The sequence below is a fragment of the Lathyrus oleraceus genome, chromosome 6 (assembly GCF_024323335.1).
Source record: "Lathyrus oleraceus cultivar Zhongwan6 chromosome 6, CAAS_Psat_ZW6_1.0, whole genome shotgun sequence".
NCBI lineage: Eukaryota > Viridiplantae > Streptophyta > Magnoliopsida > Fabales > Fabaceae > Lathyrus > Lathyrus oleraceus.
Genome location: NC_066584.1, coordinates 319,231,335 through 319,249,429, shown reverse-complemented (window position 1 = coordinate 319,249,429; position 18,095 = coordinate 319,231,335). Strand labels below are relative to the sequence as shown.

The 18,095-nt window shown below is 35.3% G+C and overlaps 1 protein-coding gene across 3 annotated transcripts; it reads left to right on the top strand.

Moving 5' to 3' along the window:
* Positions 1 to 1,925: 1,925 nt before the first annotated feature.
* On the top strand, positions 1,926 to 15,502 carry LOC127091394 (trihelix transcription factor GTL2). 3 transcript variants are annotated; one of them, XM_051030020.1, is made up of 3 exons: positions 1,926 to 2,530; positions 2,822 to 4,134; positions 15,319 to 15,502. In XM_051030020.1, exons 1-2 carry the CDS (start codon positions 2,133 to 2,135, stop codon positions 4,101 to 4,103), a joined length of 1,680 nt encoding a protein of 559 aa, XP_050885977.1. In that variant the 5' UTR covers positions 1,926 to 2,132; the 3' UTR covers positions 4,104 to 4,134; positions 15,319 to 15,502. The 3 variants fall into 3 exon arrangements, with proteins under 3 accessions (XP_050885977.1, XP_050885976.1, XP_050885975.1); XM_051030019.1 differs by lacking the exon at positions 15,319 to 15,502 and adding an exon at positions 9,691 to 9,873; XM_051030018.1 differs by lacking the exon at positions 15,319 to 15,502 and having other exon boundaries at positions 2,822 to 4,389.
* Positions 15,503 to 18,095: the final 2,593 nt, after the last annotated feature.

Here is an 18,095-nt window from a genome sequence, read left to right as displayed (position 1 = left end):
TTTCACGTGTCCTGCCATTCTTATGCCGTTTATTACACCATCATGACCATCAGCTACTGCATAGGATTCGAATGCCCCACTCACAAACCAACCATTATTATCTTTTTTATTTTTTTCTATCTTCCTATTAACCTCACTCATCTCCACGCGCCTCTTCTTCAATCTCCGCTTTCATTTCACCACCTAAATTCTTCATTACAATATATATGATAAAGATGAGTATGAGTTTGGATTTTATTTGTAAATAGAAAATATGGATTTTTTATTTGTAACGTTGCTTGATTGACTTGTTTAAGAAAATCACTTTTTATTTATTATAAATAGATTTTAATTTTATTGAATATGGAAGTTTTTGAGAAATTATATAGGAAAATGATATATTAAAGTAATTTTTTTATATAATATAAGATTCTTAACACAGTAAATACACAACACAACTGTCAATATAAGATAATGTAAATTGAATTGTGTTGTAGTCTGACTAGATGGTATTAAAATCTATCCACAATTCATTGAATCTTTAATCACATTCTAAATTTTAGATGTTCAATCTTAAATTTTAAAAAAAATGTATTCTGTTTTTTATTATAATTTATTATAAATAGATTTTAATTTTTAAAATTTATTGAATATGGATGTTTTTGAAAAATTATATTTGAAATGGTATATTCAAGTATTTTTTTAATATAATATAAGATTAGCTGAAAATATAAGAATATGAATTGAGTTGTATTATAAACTAACAAGATGGTATCAAAATCTATCTAAAATTCATTGAATCTATTAGGATATTCAGATTGATTACTCATTCTAGATATTCAATCTTAAATCTAAAAAAATATATTCAATTTTTTTATTATAAATTATTATAAATAAATTTTAATTCAATGGAAGTTTTTGAAAAATTATTTATGGAAATGATATATTCAAGTAATTTTTTTTATAATATAAGATTCTTAACACACAACTGTAAATATAAGAATATGAATTGAGTTGTATTATAGGCTCACAAAGTGGTATCAAAATCTATCCACAATCCATTGAATCTATTAAGATATTCAGATTGATTAAGTGTTCTAGATATTCAATTTTAAATTTAAAAAATTGTATTCAATTTTTTTATTATAATTTATTATAAATATATTTTAACTTTTAAAATTTATTGAATATGAAAGTTTTTGAAAAATTATATATGGAAATCATATATTCAAGTAACTTTTTATATTCTATAATATTTTTAGCACAATAAGATAATATGAATTGAATGGTGTTATAGTTCGACTAAATGATATCAAAATTTATCTAAATTTATTGAATCTATTAAGATATTCTGATTATCTTTATTCAAAATTGTAAAAATGTATTATATTTTTTATTATAAATAAATTTTAACTTCAAAAATTTATTGAATAACTTTTATATATATATATATATATATATATATATATATATATATATATATATATATATATATATATATATATATATATATATATATATATATATATGAATCAAATACATTGAATATAGTATATCACAAAATATAATTATAAATAGTGGGAAATCATCCCTTATTCATTCAAATTTATAAGTTTGAATTAGATTCAATTTAAATTTTACAATTATTTTTTTTATTCATGTATATGAAATAATGTCCAATTTTATGTGTTTAAAATAACACATATAGGTGTTATGTGCCTAGTCACATGTATCTTGGTCGTCCAATCAAAATCACCTATCTAGATTTTAACCTAAAGTTTTTATATTTAAAAACTCAAAATCGTAATCAAACGGTGTAGATGCATGCTCCTAACCTAGATCCAAATAGCACACATGTATAGAATATAATAATGAGTTAGGGTAGTGAATTCACTTTCTTCTAAAAGGGTGTGGTGGTGGGCAATCTTTTCCCTTCCATACAAAGACAATTTTTTTGATAAACGTGAGAGAGAGAGAGGCAGAGACAAAACAAGAGAAAACAAGAGAGAGAAAAATATAGAGTTTGTAAAGTTGCAATAACATTCACATTATGCTGATTTATTTCACACTAGAGCATATGAATTGAATTCAAAAGACAGTACTACTAAAGTAAACAAAGTGTGCTCTTTTCTTTTAACACACAAAACACAAACATGTTTGATGGAGTCCCAGACCAATTCCACCAATTCATAACTCCAAGAACCTCTTCATCATCACTACCTCTTCATTTACCTTTCCCTCTTTCAACAACACCAAATAACAACAACAACAACAACACTTTTCCATCTTTTGATCCTTATAATCATCATCAATTACCACCCCAACTTCAACCAAACAATCTCTTGCACCCATTACACCATCACACCAAAGATGAACAAAAGGAACAAACCAACACTCCTTCCATCAACAACTTCCAAATTGAAAGAGATCAAAGACAAATACTACCTCAACTCGTCGATCCTTGGACCAACGACGAAGTTCTTGCACTCTTGAAGATCAGATCCAACATGGAGAATTGGTTCCCAGATTTCACCTGGGAACACGTATCAAGGTATATTCAATCATCTTCTTAACTAATTTCTATCGTATAATTGTAAATCATAATTAGTTTGCCAAAATATTTGAGATTATTTTTGAAAAAAGTTTCCATGTGGAAGACAAAGGCACACGTGCACCTTCAATTCAGCTCATACAGAAACTGACACCACGAGACACACACTTCGAGAGAAACAGTAACAGAATTTGTCTATTACTATTATTATTGCTGTGTATGTTAGTAATTAAGTGCTTTAATTTTAAGCTCAATTGTTGTTTTGGATTTATACACTTATGGTGTGTGCAGGAAGCTAGCTGAGGTTGGATTTAAACGTAGTGCAGAGAAATGCAAAGAGAAATTTGAAGAAGAAAGTAGATTTTTCAACAATATTAATAATAATCAGAATAATTACGGTAAGAATTTTCGGTTTGTTACTGAACTTGAAGAGGTTTATCAAGGTGGTGGTGGTGGTGGTGAGAGTAAACGGAGCGAGGTGCAAGATAAGATGAGGAGTGGATCGAATGATGATGACGATGATTCGAGAAATGATGATGTTTTGGTGAAGAAGAAAGATGAAGATGAGGTGTTTGAGAAAAGTACTAGGAATGATGAGAGGAAGAGGAAAAGAGGTGGTGATAGATTTGAAGTGTTTAAGGGTTTTTGCGAGAGTGTTGTGAAGAAAATGATGGATCAACAAGAAGAGATGCATAACAAGCTTATTGAAGATATGATTAAAAGAGATGAAGAGAAGTTTAGTAGAGAAGAAGCTTGGAAGAAACAAGAGATGGAGAAAATGAACAAAGAGCTTGAGTTGATGGCACAAGAACAAGCTATTGCTGGTGATAGACAAGCCAATATAATTCAGTTCTTGAACAAATTCTCATCAACAACAAATTCCTCTTCAATTTTAGCTTCAATTCAAAGCTTTGGAATCGGAAAAGAAGACAAATCCAAGGTAATTGCACCTAAACATTTCTCAAATTCTACCACATTGCACTCCCAAAACCCTAATCCTGAAATCCATGACAAAACTCTTCAACCAACATCTGAAAACCCTAGCTCAACCCTTCCTTCTTCTTCTACTACTTTGCCTCAACCTCGCACTTATACCGCCGGCGAGAAAGAGGATATTGGGAGAAGATGGCCAAAAGATGAAGTGTTGGCATTGATAAACTTGAGGTGCAATTACAACAACAATGAAGAAAAAGAAGGAAACAACAACAACACCAACAACACCAATAAGGCACCACTATGGGAGAGAATATCACAAGGGATGTTGGAGTTAGGATACAAAAGAAGTGCAAAGAGGTGCAAAGAGAAATGGGAGAACATAAACAAGTATTTCAGAAAAACAAAGGATAATGCTAATAGGAAAAGGTCACTTGATTCAAGAACTTGTCCTTATTTTCATCTATTGAGCAATCTTTATAATCAAGGTAAACTTGTTCTACAATCTGAAAAGAATGAAACCAATAACAACAACATGAATCTGCCAGAAGAAAATGTTGTTCAAGAGAAACAAGCTCCACAAGATGAAAACAATGGTGGTGGTGAGTCTTCTGATCAAGTGGGGCCTGCATGCTGGTAGTTTCACTATATGTAGCAGGTTCATCATGGAGGTGAGAAAAAATTTATGCATGTACCTTCTTTGGATTTTGATAATCAGTTTTCATTTTCATTGATTTGTAGATTATCAATGACATATAATAAGTACAACTTTTTTTTTTTAATTTCTTCAGCATTAGTTGTTTTTTTTAACAAAAAATTGTTGTTAGTAATAATAATATGTTATATTAGCAATAATTATGTTATTTGAATATTAAAAATACAAATATTATTCGACATCTTATTTATATATCTATTAGTTTTAGTTTTCTTTTACTACTATAGTAATAAATGAAATTAAATTTTGATGAGCACCGACAGTTTCAGGAATGTATTTTTTATAGATTCCATTTATTCATTATTTCTTTTTGTAAAAAAAAAATTATTATTTATTTCTTTAGACCCTTTGAAAAATAAAGGAAGTGAAGGTCAAATATTCTTTAGGACATTCTCTAGTTTTTATTTTATTTTTTTGGTCAAGGACATTCTATAGTTTAATATATAGTCAGCGACTGAAACTAATAAAAAAGGTTAGAAGAATTATCAGCCTTTTTTTCAAAGTTGCAAATTCCTGTCTAAATTGATGTTTTTGTGATGTCAAAATTTTGAATTTTACATCACATTTTATTAGAAAAATAATTTAATACGTATAAAATTGAATTTGATTGGATATTTTAGAATGTGAAGTGGGATTTTCTTCATGAATAGATTTTAATTTTAAATTGAAATTCATAATGTTTCACTAGTATCACTAGTATATGATAAAAAAGAATTAGTGTTAAATTAATTGATAGAGAAAGTTGCTCCGATTTAAATTGAGTTCTTCACTATTATATGGTGAAATATGTCTATCGGTTAAACCGATCCTGAACAAATATCTAATTTTTTTTAAAAGTTATTGTGAGAAGATGTAGCAAGATGTTAGAAGATGCAATTCAGTGTTTTAGGAAAGTTGTATTCGACTTAGTTGGGTTAGTCGAATACATCATGTGTGTCGAAGTGTGTAAACAAGTATTTGAAAGAGTCGAATACTGCAGTTTGTAAACAATATGTTAGTTGTCAATGCTGGAAACGTTGTAAATCAGTTAGTAGCAATTTCATAATTTCCTTTTCTTACAATATAGTTTCTCTCTCCTACTCTCTCTTCTTCTTCTTTATTTTCTTTAAAATCCTAATTGTTCCAACAAACGGATATCAATGAATCCGGTTGCGATTCAGAGTGAATTTGTAATGGCAAACGGAAACACAACATCAACACAATATTAAGCGAATATACCGGTTTTCAAAGGTGAGAACTACAAATGGTGGTTGCGCAAATGAATGTCATCTTCAAATTTCAAGATGTCGCTGAAATCGTAAGTGATGGAGTACCTATGTTGGAAGTGAATGCAAATGATGTTCAGAAGATTGCACACAAGGAACAAAGGAAGAAAGATGGAAAAGCTATTTCCTTGATTCATCAATGTATGGATCCTAGCGTGTTCGAGAAGATTATTGAAGAAGAAATGTCCAAATGAGTGTGGGACAAGTTGATGAACTTGTACAAAAAAGATGAAAAACTGAACAAGGTGAAGTTTCAGACGCTGAGAAAGTAGTTGATATAATACAGATGAAAGTAGATGAATCGGTTGTTGATTTCTTCTAAAGATTAGTGTTATTCTCGAACCAGATGAAGGTGTGTGGTGAATCGATCAACGACTTACAAAAGATTGAGAAAGTGTTGAGATCTCTGACTGTAAATTTTGATTATATTGTAGTGTCTATTGAAGAGTCCAAGAACCTAGCTAAAATGAAGTTATAAGAACTTCAAGCTTCATTAGAGGCTCGTGAGATGAGGCTGAAGCAAAGGAACTCAGAAAGGGAGAAAATGGCTGAACTGGAATTGCAAGCAAGATTCATTAATAAATTTGGTAGAGAAAAGGAGAAATAGAGAAATAATCTTGCAAATGATGAGAAGTCCAGCAAGAATTCAAAGAATCACTCTGATTCAACCAAGAAAGTCACGGGCAACAAGTAATAGGGGAAGAAAGTTGACATGAAGGAGGTGCAGTGTTACAACTGTCAAGGATTTGGTCATTATGCACGATATTGTTGGATAATGAAGGAATCGAGAGTAAAAGATAATGACGAAGTGCATTACACACATGCTGGAGAAGGTGGATCTGATGATATGCTACTAATGACAAATACTTAGTTGAATAATGAACAAATCAATATGTGGTACCTGGATTCAGGATACAAAAATCACATGATTGGTAATAAAAACTACTTCACCAAGTTAGATGAATCGGTTAAGAAAATGACCAGGTTTGCAAATGGTAGATATGTCACATCAACTAGAAGAGGAAACATAGTTATGTTGCGAATAAATGATCAAAAAGCCAGTATTACTAATGTATTGTATGTACCTTCGATTATAAGTAATTTGATAAGCATAATTCAATTACTTGCAAAAAGGTATAACACGGAGTTGGAAGAAAATCATACGAAGGTGTATAATGGTGAATGAAAGATGATCCTCAAAGCACCATTTGAATATACAAAACCTTCAAGATTGAGATCGGCATAGTTTGTCATATATGTCTTGCTTCAATTGCAGTAGAAAATAAGAATTGGCTATGGTATCACATGTATGGACACCTAAACTTTAGAGGTCTATGTATGCTCAACCAGAAAAAGATGTTGTATAGCTTACCTTGGGTGAAGGAACCAAGTCAGGTGTGTGAGGAATGTTGCAAAGCAAAGCAAGCTAGGAAAACATTCAAACATGACTTGTCCATGAAGTCGAGAGAAAAGTTGGAGCTTGTTCACTCTGATGTGTGTGGACCTTTTGAAGTAAGATCATATAAAGATAATTTCTATTTCCTAACTTTCATAGATTAAATCACAGATATTTGTGGATTTAACTTATTGAAAAGAAGAGTGAGGTGTTCATAGAGTTCAAGAAGTTTAACGTGCATGTTGAGAAACAAAGTGAATGTAAGTTAACAAAACTGAGAACTGATGACGGATGTGAACACACCTCTAAATAATTTGCAAGATTTGCAGTGAGAAAGGTATAGAGCATGAGGTCATTGCATCCTATACACCTCAATATAATGGTATAACTAAGAGGAGAATTAAAAGTATAGTAAACATGACCAGGAGTATGTTGAAAGCTAAAGAAATGCCAAAGATATTTTAGGGTGGAATAACTTCAACAACAATATAAATTCTAAACAAATGTCCAACTAAGAAGATAGTTGAGAAGACACCTTATGGGGCTTGGACAAAACTGAAGCCAAATGCTAGTCACCTTAGAGTTTTCAGATTAATGTGTTTTAGGCATGTATCAGAATAATTATGGAAGAAGCTAGATGATCGAAGTCAGACCATGGTGCACATAGATTATCATTCGATTAGTACTGCATACATGTTGTATTCGCCAAATCATGATAAGCTAGTGATCAATAGGGATATTCTGGTGGACGAAAGAAAATGGTGGAATTGGACTAAGGGGTCAGTTCGATATGAGAAAGATACAATCACAACTGTGCTTGAAGAAGACCAATAAACTGAAGTCACAATCAATCAAAATGAAGAACCACCTAAGCAGAATGTTCGAAGATCGACTATAATGAGAACTGAGTGGACAAGACTCATAAGATATGAAAGATTTCAAGATCAAGCAATTGATGTAGATGGTGACCTCATATGAGAAGTGATGATAATGGTTGAATCAGAACCAATTGATCTCGATCAAGCCATAAATGATTCAAATTGGTTGGAGCTATGCAAGGAGAATGTAACACCCCAATTAAAATAAGCTAATTATTTAATTTAAATTAATATTTTATTTATTAATTTAATTGAATAATTGGAAGTTTGGATTAATATTATTATTTTTGGGAATAATAATTATTGGGATTATTATTATTGGATTATTATTTTATAATTGGAATAAAAGTGGAAATCAGTAAAAAGGTCCCATTTGGTAAAAAGGTTTATTGTTTTCACGTGGAAAGGAAAAAGAGGCAGAACGTGGAAAAGGGCAAAAAGAGAACCAGAGAACAAGGGATTGAAGGGAGGAAAAGCTTGAAGCTGCAGAATTGCCGGATTAACTCAGGTAAGGGGGGTTTATCGTTGATTAACGGGTATTGTATGATAATATGTCATGGGTAGTGATAGACCTTTAAATTACCTTTGAATTGGATGATTATGATGAATTTGTGGAAATAATTGATGAACGAAATTGGGTGATAATCGAAAGAAATTCGTAGGAATTGTATGTGATAATGTCAGGAGTTGTGAAATCGAATAGGGAATGATTCGGGTTAGATGATATGAGTGATTTCTGTGTAAATTTGGACTGTGGAAGGTGAGATCGAATAGAACTCGTAACAGGAAAAACCATAGCAGATCTGGAAATCTGGTCTCTGGTCATACGCGTATGGCACTAGGCAATACGCGTATGAGATGTTGGTACGCGTATGGGGGGAAGCCTTACGCGTATGGGAGAGAAAGATGACATTTTGAACGTGAATTGGTCTCTGTTGGTACGCGTAATGGGAAGTTGTTACGCGTAGCGTACGCGTATGGGATAGGTGGTACGCGTATGAGTTGGGCGAGGAGATGCGCAATACGCGTAAGAGAGTAGGCATTACGCGTATGGAGTTGGCCAGGTTTGGGCAATACGCGTATGGCATGGACAGTACGCGTATGGGCAGGATTGTGATTTCCTGTGCTGTTGATGTGCAGTTTTTGACTGTTTAGGCTGAGTAGTGAGACTTAGCTGAGGTATGATGTAATAGGGATCAATTCCCGTTGTTTTGAGTAGTATAGTTATTAGTAGAGTGTGCTAATACTGTATTTGATTTATAGCATGTGTGATATGCTTTTGTGATAAATGTATTGACAAAATGTGTTGGTTGGTGTGCATTATACTGTAAATGTATCAGTTATGTATGTATCTGTGAATAGACTGTCATATGTCTATTCTTGAGTTGTTGTTGTTGTTGCATTGCTAGGTGATTAGCATGCATAGTCTAGCCTTTGGGGCTGTAGCTAATTCCCACTGTGAGGAATTAGTGAGTTGTGGATTGTTGTTGATGCTTGCATACTAAATGAGTAGCGTGCATAGTCTAGCCTTTGGGGCTGTAGCTAATTCCCATGGTGAGGAATTAGTGAGTGAGTCATTAGATCTCAATGAGTGGGACTAGTGAGCTCAGTAGCCGTATCCAGAGGGATCGGTGAGCTTGGACTATATGTTCAAGAAGAGTCGGTACCGCATGTGTAGAGTCTCATTGTATAATGAATGCATGGCATAGCCGGTGGGGCTGTAGCTAATTTCCATTGTGAGGAATTAGTGAGTTAATAGTCGTGTTGTGTTATTGGTGTGGAGCATGGGTTGAGATTATATATCTATATATATGCTATATGTTATTGCTGAGTATGATGTTGCGTTGATACTGCCGTTATGGAGTGTGTAGTCTGGTTGGGGTGATTTGATGCGTCATTTACTTAACATTACATAATGTCGTATAATGCCTGTTATATTGATTGAGGAACTCACCCTTACAACTCTTTTTCAGGTAACGAGCAGTGAGTTGAGTAGAAGCTAATGATTGGAGTCTAGTGTAGTCTCCTAGTGGGTCATGCTCTGATAGATGTAACATCGGGGTGGGATGTTTGAATATTTTATCGATTGGTTGTGAACCATTTTGCATGTAATATGTTACATGTTTGGAATAATTGAATTGATTTCTATCCGCTGCGTATTATGCAGATACTTTATATTTTGAATTAAATAAATGAGCATGACAGGATATTTGATGAATGTAGTGAAATGATCGTGTGACACCCTTCGGGGCATAATTACTCTGATGAATATATGTGTATTTTAATTATAAGAATTTGGGGTATTTAGAAGGGTGTTACATTAGTGGTATCAGAGCATAGTCGGTCGTGTCGAGTCGTAATTATTCTGTTTCCCCTGTACGGGATAGGTGTTGTGTAACCCTATCAGTACTTATTGCTTTGGTTTGTTGGGTTTTCAGAATAGAGATGGCTGGGAGAGGTAGAGATGATGCTGCAATTGCTGAGGCTCTGGGTATGCTAGCTGGAGTGCTTGGAGGAAATCCGAATGTTGTGGGAATGGGAGCTGCTCGTCAACTGAGTGAGTTCCAGAAGAACAATCCTCCAATGTTCAAAGGAGCATACGATCCAGATGGTGCTCAGAAATGGTTGAAGGAGATAGAGAGGATCTTCAGAGTAACTGAGTGTGCTGATAACCAGAAGGTCAGGTTCGGTACACATACGCTGTCAGAGGAAGCTGACGATTGGTGGGTTGCTACCCGCACTGAGTTGGAAACTGCTGGAGATGCTGAGATTACTTGGGCAGTGTTCAGAGAGAGATTTCTGAGGAAGTACTTTCCAGAGGATGTCAGAGGAAAGAAGGAGATAGAGTTCTTGGAATTGAAGCAGGGTAACAGGTCTGTTACGGAGTATGCTGCTAAGTTCACAGAGCTGTCGAAGTATTACACTCCCTATGCTGAGGCTGCTGGGGAATTTTCCAAATGTGTGAAGTTTGAGAACGGGTTGCGTCCCGAGATCAAGCAAGCTATTGGGTATCAAAGGATTAGAGTGTTCTTTGATTTGGTTGACTGTTGCAGGATCTTCGAACAGGATTCCAAGGCCAGAGCTGAGAGCTATCAACAGAGGGTTGATAGGAAAGGCAAGAATCAGATTGACCGTGGGAAACCATATGCAGCTGGCAAAGGTTTCCAGAGGCAGAGTGGGATGAAGAGGCCTAGTGGGGGAGACTCTAGTGCCCCTGTTAAGTGTTACAGATGTGGTCGGGCTGGACATCGTGTTCATGAGTGTACCAGTGCTGAGATGAAGTGTTTCAAGTGTGGAAAAGGTGGTCATTTGGCTGCAGAGTGCCGGTTGAAGACTGTGACTTGCTTCAACTGTGGAGAGTTGGGTCATATCAGTCCGCAGTGTCCTAAGCCGAAGAAAGAGAATCAGTCGGGAGGCAAGGTTTTTGCTTTATCGGGTTCTGAGACTTCTGCAGATGATCGTTTGATCCGAGGTACGTGTTATATTAATGGCTTTCCTCTTGTAGCTATTATTGACACAGGTGCTACTCATTCTTTTATATCTTTGGATTGTGCTGTGAAACTTAAGTTAGAGATATCTGAGATGTTGGGTAGTATGGTGATTGATACTCCTGCGAAGGGTTCAGTGACTACTACTTCGGTTTGTCTGAATTGTCCTTTAAGTATTTTTGGTAGAGACTTTGGGATAGATCTTGTGTGTCTTCCATTAGTGCAGATTGACGTTATTCTGGGTATGAACTGGTTGGTGTTCAACCGAGTTTCTATCAACTGTTTTGATAAGACTGTGATATTTCCTGAGATTGAAGAAGGAAAGAGTTTGTTTCTATCAGCCAGGCAGGTGAATGAGGAAGTGGCAGATGGGGCAGAGTTGTTTATGCTGTTAGCGACTATGGAAGCTAAAGATAAACTGGTGATTGGTGATCTAGCTGTGGTGTGTGATTTTCCCGATGTGTTTCCGGAAGAAGTGAATGAATTGCCACCAGAACGTGAAGTTGAGTTCTCGATTGATTTGGTACCTGGTACTAGACCAATATCGATGGCTCCGTACCGTATGTCTGCTGTTGAGTTAGCTGAATTGAAGAGTCAATTGGAAGATCTGTTGGATAAGAAATTTATTCGTCCGAGTGTGTCACCGTGGGGTGCACCAGTGTTGTTGGTTAAGAAGAAGGAAGGTACTATGAGGTTGTGTGTGGACTACAGGCAATTGAATAAAGTGACGATCAAGAATCGGTATCCTTTACCGAGGATTGATGATTTGATGGATCAATTGGTTGGTGCTAGTGTGTTCAGCAAGATAGACTTGAGATCTGGGTATCATCAGATACGTGTGAAAACTGAGGATATTCAGAAGACTGCTTTCAGAACAAGGTATGGACATTATGAGTATTCTGTAATGCCTTTTGGTGTGACTAATGCGCCTGGAGTATTCATGGAGTATATGAACAGGATCTTTCATCCGTACCTAGACAAGTTTGTAGTAGTGTTTATTGATGACATTTTGGTGTATTCGAAATCTGAAGAAGAGCATGCTGAGCATTTGAGAGTGGTTTTGGGAGTTCTACGAGAAAAGAAGTTATTTGCTAAACTGTCGAAGTGTGAATTTTGGTTAGAAGAAGTTAGTTTTCTTGGCCATGTGATTTCCAGAGGTGGTGTTGCCGTTGATCCTTCTAAGATAGAAGCGGTATCTAAGTGGGAAGCTCCGAAGTCAGTTTCTGAAATAAGAAGTTTTCTTGGACTGGCAGGTTACTATAGGAAGTTTATTGAGGGATTCTCTAAGTTGGCGTTACCGTTGACAATGTTGACTAGAAAGGGACAAGCGTTTGTTTGGGACTCAAAATGTGAAGAAGGGTTCCAAGTAGCCGAGTTGTATATTGAGAAGATTGTAAGCTTGCATGGTATTCCGTCGAGTATTGTTTCGGACAGAGATCCTAGATTTACATCGAAGTTTTGGGAAGGTTTGCAGAGGGCTTTAGGAACTAAGTTGAGATTGAGTTCTGCATATCATCCGCAGACTGATGGTCAGACTGAGAGGACTATTCAGTCACTAGAGGATCTTTTGAGAGCTTGTGTTTTGGAAAAAGGAGGTGCTTGGGATTGTTATTTGCCTTTGATTGAGTTCACCTACAACAATAGTTTTCATTCGAGTATTGGTATGGCACCGTTTGAAGCTTTGTATGGTAGGAGATGTCGGACACCTTTATGTTGGTATGAGTCCGGTGAGAGTGCTGTGGTTGGACCGGAGATTGTTCAGCAAACTACAGAAAAGATTAAGATGATTCAGGAGAAGATGAGAATTGCTCAGAGTCGTCAGAAGAGTTATCATGATAAGAGGAGGAAGTCACTTGAGTTTCAAGAGGGAGACCATGTGTTTCTTCGTGTTACTCCGATAACCGGTGTTGGTCGAGCTTTGAAGTCGAAGAAGTTGACACCTCGATTTATTGGTCCTTATCAGATTTTGGAGAGGATAGGAGAAGTAGCCTATCGTATCGCTTTACCGCCGTCGCTTGCGAATTTGCATGAGGTTTTTCATGTGTCTCAGTTGAGAAGGTACATTCATGATCCGTCGCATGTTGTCCAAGTAGATGATGTACAGGTGAGAGATAACCTGACTGTTGAAACATCACCTATGAGGATCGAGGATCGAGAGTTGAAGCAGTTGCGGGGTAAAGAGATTGCCTTGGTGAAGGTAGCTTGGGGAGGACCAGCAGGTGGCAATGTGACTTGGGAACTTGAGAGTCAGATGAAGGAGTCTTATCCGGAGTTGTTCGCTTGAGGTATGTTTTCGAGGACGAAAACTCTTTTAGTGGGGGAGAGTTGTAACACCCCAATTAAAATAAGCTAATTATTTAATTTAAATTAATATTTTATTTATTAATTTAATTGAATAATTGGAAGTTTGGATTAATATTATTATTTTTGGGAATAATAATTATTGGGATTATTATTATTGGATTATTATTTTATAATTGGAATAAAAGTGGAAATCAGTAAAAAGGTCCCATTTGGTAAAAAGGTTTATTGTTTTCACGTGGAAAGGAAAAAGAGGCAGAACGTGGAAAAGGGCAAAAAGAGAACCAGAGAACAAGGGATTGAAGGGAGGAAAAGCTTGAAGCTGCAGAATTGCCGGATTAACTCAGGTAAGGGGGGTTTATCGTTGATTAACGGGTATTGTATGATAATATGTCATGGGTAGTGATAGACCTTTAAATTACCTTTGAATTGGATGATTATGATGAATTTGTGGAAATAATTGATGAACGAAATTGGGTGATAATCGAAAGAAATTCGTAGGAATTGTATGTGATAATGTCAGGAGTTGTGAAATCGAATAGGGAATGATTCGGGTTAGATGATATGAGTGATTTCTGTGTAAATTTGGACTGTGGAAGGTGAGATCGAATAGAACTCGTAACAGGAAAAACCATAGCAGATCTGGAAATCTGGTCTCTGGTCATACGCGTATGGCACTAGGCAATACGCGTATGAGATGTTGGTACGCGTATGGGGGGAAGCCTTACGCGTATGGGAGAGAAAGATGACATTTTGAACGTGAATTGGTCTCTGTTGGTACGCGTAATGGGAAGTTGTTACGCGTAGCGTACGCGTATGGGATAGGTGGTACGCGTATGAGTTGGGCGAGGAGATGCGCAATACGCGTAAGAGAGTAGGCATTACGCGTATGGAGTTGGCCAGGTTTGGGCAATACGCGTATGGCATGGACAGTACGCGTATGGGCAGGATTGTGATTTCCTGTGCTGTTGATGTGCAGTTTTTGACTGTTTAGGCTGAGTAGTGAGACTTAGCTGAGGTATGATGTAATAGGGATCAATTCCCGTTGTTTTGAGTAGTATAGTTATTAGTAGAGTGTGCTAATACTGTATTTGATTTATAGCATGTGTGATATGCTTTTGTGATAAATGTATTGACAAAATGTGTTGGTTGGTGTGCATTATACTGTAAATGTATCAGTTATGTATGTATCTGTGAATAGACTGTCATATGTCTATTCTTGAGTTGTTGTTGTTGTTGCATTGCTAGGTGATTAGCATGCATAGTCTAGCCTTTGGGGCTGTAGCTAATTCCCACTGTGAGGAATTAGTGAGTTGTGGATTGTTGTTGATGCTTGCATACTAAATGAGTAGCGTGCATAGTCTAGCCTTTGGGGCTGTAGCTAATTCCCATGGTGAGGAATTAGTGAGTGAGTCATTAGATCTCAATGAGTGGGACTAGTGAGCTCAGTAGCCGTATCCAGAGGGATCGGTGAGCTTGGACTATATGTTCAAGAAGAGTCGGTACCGCATGTGTAGAGTCTCATTGTATAATGAATGCATGGCATAGCCGGTGGGGCTGTAGCTAATTTCCATTGTGAGGAATTAGTGAGTTAATAGTCGTGTTGTGTTATTGGTGTGGAGCATGGGTTGAGATTATATATCTATATATATGCTATATGTTATTGCTGAGTATGATGTTGCGTTGATACTGCCGTTATGGAGTGTGTAGTCTGGTTGGGGTGATTTGATGCGTCATTTACTTAACATTACATAATGTCGTATAATGCCTGTTATATTGATTGAGGAACTCACCCTTACAACTCTTTTTCAGGTAACGAGCAGTGAGTTGAGTAGAAGCTAATGATTGGAGTCTAGTGTAGTCTCCTAGTGGGTCATGCTCTGATAGATGTAACATCGGGGTGGGATGTTTGAATATTTTATCGATTGGTTGTGAACCATTTTGCATGTAATATGTTACATGTTTGGAATAATTGAATTGATTTCTATCCGCTGCGTATTATGCAGATACTTTATATTTTGAATTAAATAAATGAGCATGACAGGATATTTGATGAATGTAGTGAAATGATCGTGTGACACCCTTCGGGGCATAATTACTCTGATGAATATATGTGTATTTTAATTATAAGAATTTGGGGTATTTAGAAGGGTGTTACAGAGAACATGGGGCAATCGAGAAGAACAAGATATGAGAGTTTGTCGAAAAGTAAATCAAGAAGCCAATTGATGTGAAATGGGTCTACAAGTTAAAACTAAGTCCAAATGTTGAAATCTCCAAGTGTAAGGCAAGATTAGTGACGAGAGATTTTCTACAAAAACGTGGTATAAATTTCTATGAAGTTTATGCACCTGTTGCAAGGTTGGAAACCATTAGGATTGTTGTGTCGACTACAACATATAAAGGATGGAAAATACGTCAACTAGATGTAAAGTCAGCATTTCTGAATGGACCGTTAGAATAAGAGGTTTATGTCAGTCAACCACTAGGATTTGAAATAAAGGCAGAAGCACAAGGTGTACAGATTGAGGAAGGCTCTATATGGCTTAAAGCAAGCCCCAAGGGCTTGGAATAAGAGAATAAATAGCTTTCTGATCAGCGCAGAGTTTACAAATATGCTTCAGAGCATGAAGTGTATGTCAATAATTTAAGAAGACTCAGTCGATTCATTATATGCTTGTATGTGGATGACTTGCTGATTACAGGTGCAGGCGAAACAGAAATAAAAAGGGTCAAGTCGAAACTGATGCAGGAGTTTGAAATGTCCGACCTAGGAAACTTGTCATATTTCTTAGGGATGAAGTTTAAATATATAAGCGAATAAGTGTTTCTACACTTGAAGAAGTATGCCCAATATATATTAAAAAGGTTCAAGATGAGCAACTACAATGCAACTGTCACACCATTGAAGACTGGAGCAAAATTGAGAAATGATACAAATGATGAATTTGTAAGTGCAACATTGTACAAGCAAATCATTGGATCCTTAAGGTATATATGCAACAATAGTCCAAATATTAGTCAAAGTGTCGGTTTGTTGGGCAGATTCATGGAGAAACTTTGAGAATGTCATCTAACTGCAATCAATAGAGTACTAAGATACGTAAAAGGTACAATTGATCGTTGTGTGTTGATGCAAGGCAGAAGAATACCAACATCGAAACAGAGGTACATGGCTACACTAATTTAGATTTCAGTGGAGATCAAGACGAAAAAAGTAGTATGGCAAGCTACATATTCATGATTGGAGGTACTCCGATGTCTTGGAGTTCAAGAAAGCAAATCATTGTGGCTTTGTCATCTTGTGAAGCTAAGTACATGGTTGCATCGTATGCAACATGTCGGGCAATATGGATACAAATGTTGCTCGAAGAGCTCAAGATCATGGAACCTAAGAAAATGAAATTGTTTGTCGAGAACAAGTCAACTATCGACTTGGAAAATCATCTTGTGTGTCATGGTCGAAAAAAAGACATAGAGATAAGGTATCATTTCCTTGTGGGTCGAGTAAAATAAAGGAAAACTTGAACTTGATCATTGCAAGTCAAAACGACAACAAACTTACATACTCATCAAGCCCTTGAAAAAAGTCTTATTTGATGAGTTGAAGAGAAGCATTAGGATAAGAAGCCTTGAAAACATGAATTACGAGATGTGTTAGAAGATGAAGTGAGATGTTAGAAGATGTAATTCAATGTTTTAGGAAAGTTGTATTCAACATAGTTGTGTTAGTCGAATACAATATGTGTGTCGAAGTGTGTAAGCAAGTATTTGACATAGTCGAATATTGCAGTTTGTAAATCGTATGTTTTGTTGCCTATATATACAAGAAATGTTACAAATCAATTAGTAGCTATTTCATGATTCTATTTTCTCACAATATAGTTTCTCTCTCTTCTTTATTCTTCTTCATTCTTCTTAAAAATCCTAATTTTCATAATATAAAATAAACAATTTTAAAATATAAACTATTTATTTAATTTAATTATAATTATTTAAGAGTATTTGGATGATATAGTAAAAATCTTATTCATTTTTAAGAATGTAACAAAGGTAAATCTTTTGAATGGTCTGAACTTAGCTATAAATATATAAAAGTGTTAAATTTTGAATAATTTGGATTCAATTCAATGCAACAATATAATTTTTTTTTAATTTAGTTTAAATTTCAAACATATAATCGCATGTTATATTTTTTGAAAAAGAGTTTTGTCAACCCAACTCAAATAATTAATCTTTAGTTTTGTGCATAGAGCTCCCTAATTATACTAATTATATTTAGGGAAAAAAATAAATTAGAAAAATTGCTTAAAACATTGACATTTTCATTTTTCAAACCCAAGTGCAAGACTTCAAAAAATAATTATAAAGATAATAATAGTTTTCTCTTCTCATAAATATTTTTAAGAAGGCATAACATCATACTAATCCACAATCGTTGAAATTCACTTCAATCTTTCGAAACTTTGATTGAGAAAGTATGTTTTGAGTTCTATTGTTTTTTTTAATACTACTCCTTTTATGAGAAGGTTCTTTTATAGACTTTTATAGACTCTTGCTATGTTGAAGCAAAGCCGCTGCTATCTGAA

Bases quoted from the DNA above. Each gene is read 5' to 3' on its own strand.
- LOC127091394 (XM_051030020.1), top strand. From the start codon at position 2,133: ATGTTTGATGGAGTCCCAGACCAATTCCACCAATTCATAACTCCAAGA. The intron at 2,531-2,821 runs GTATATTCAATC...TGGTGTGTGCAG, and splicing joins ACCTGGGAACACGTATCAAG to GAAGCTAGCTGAGGTTGGAT.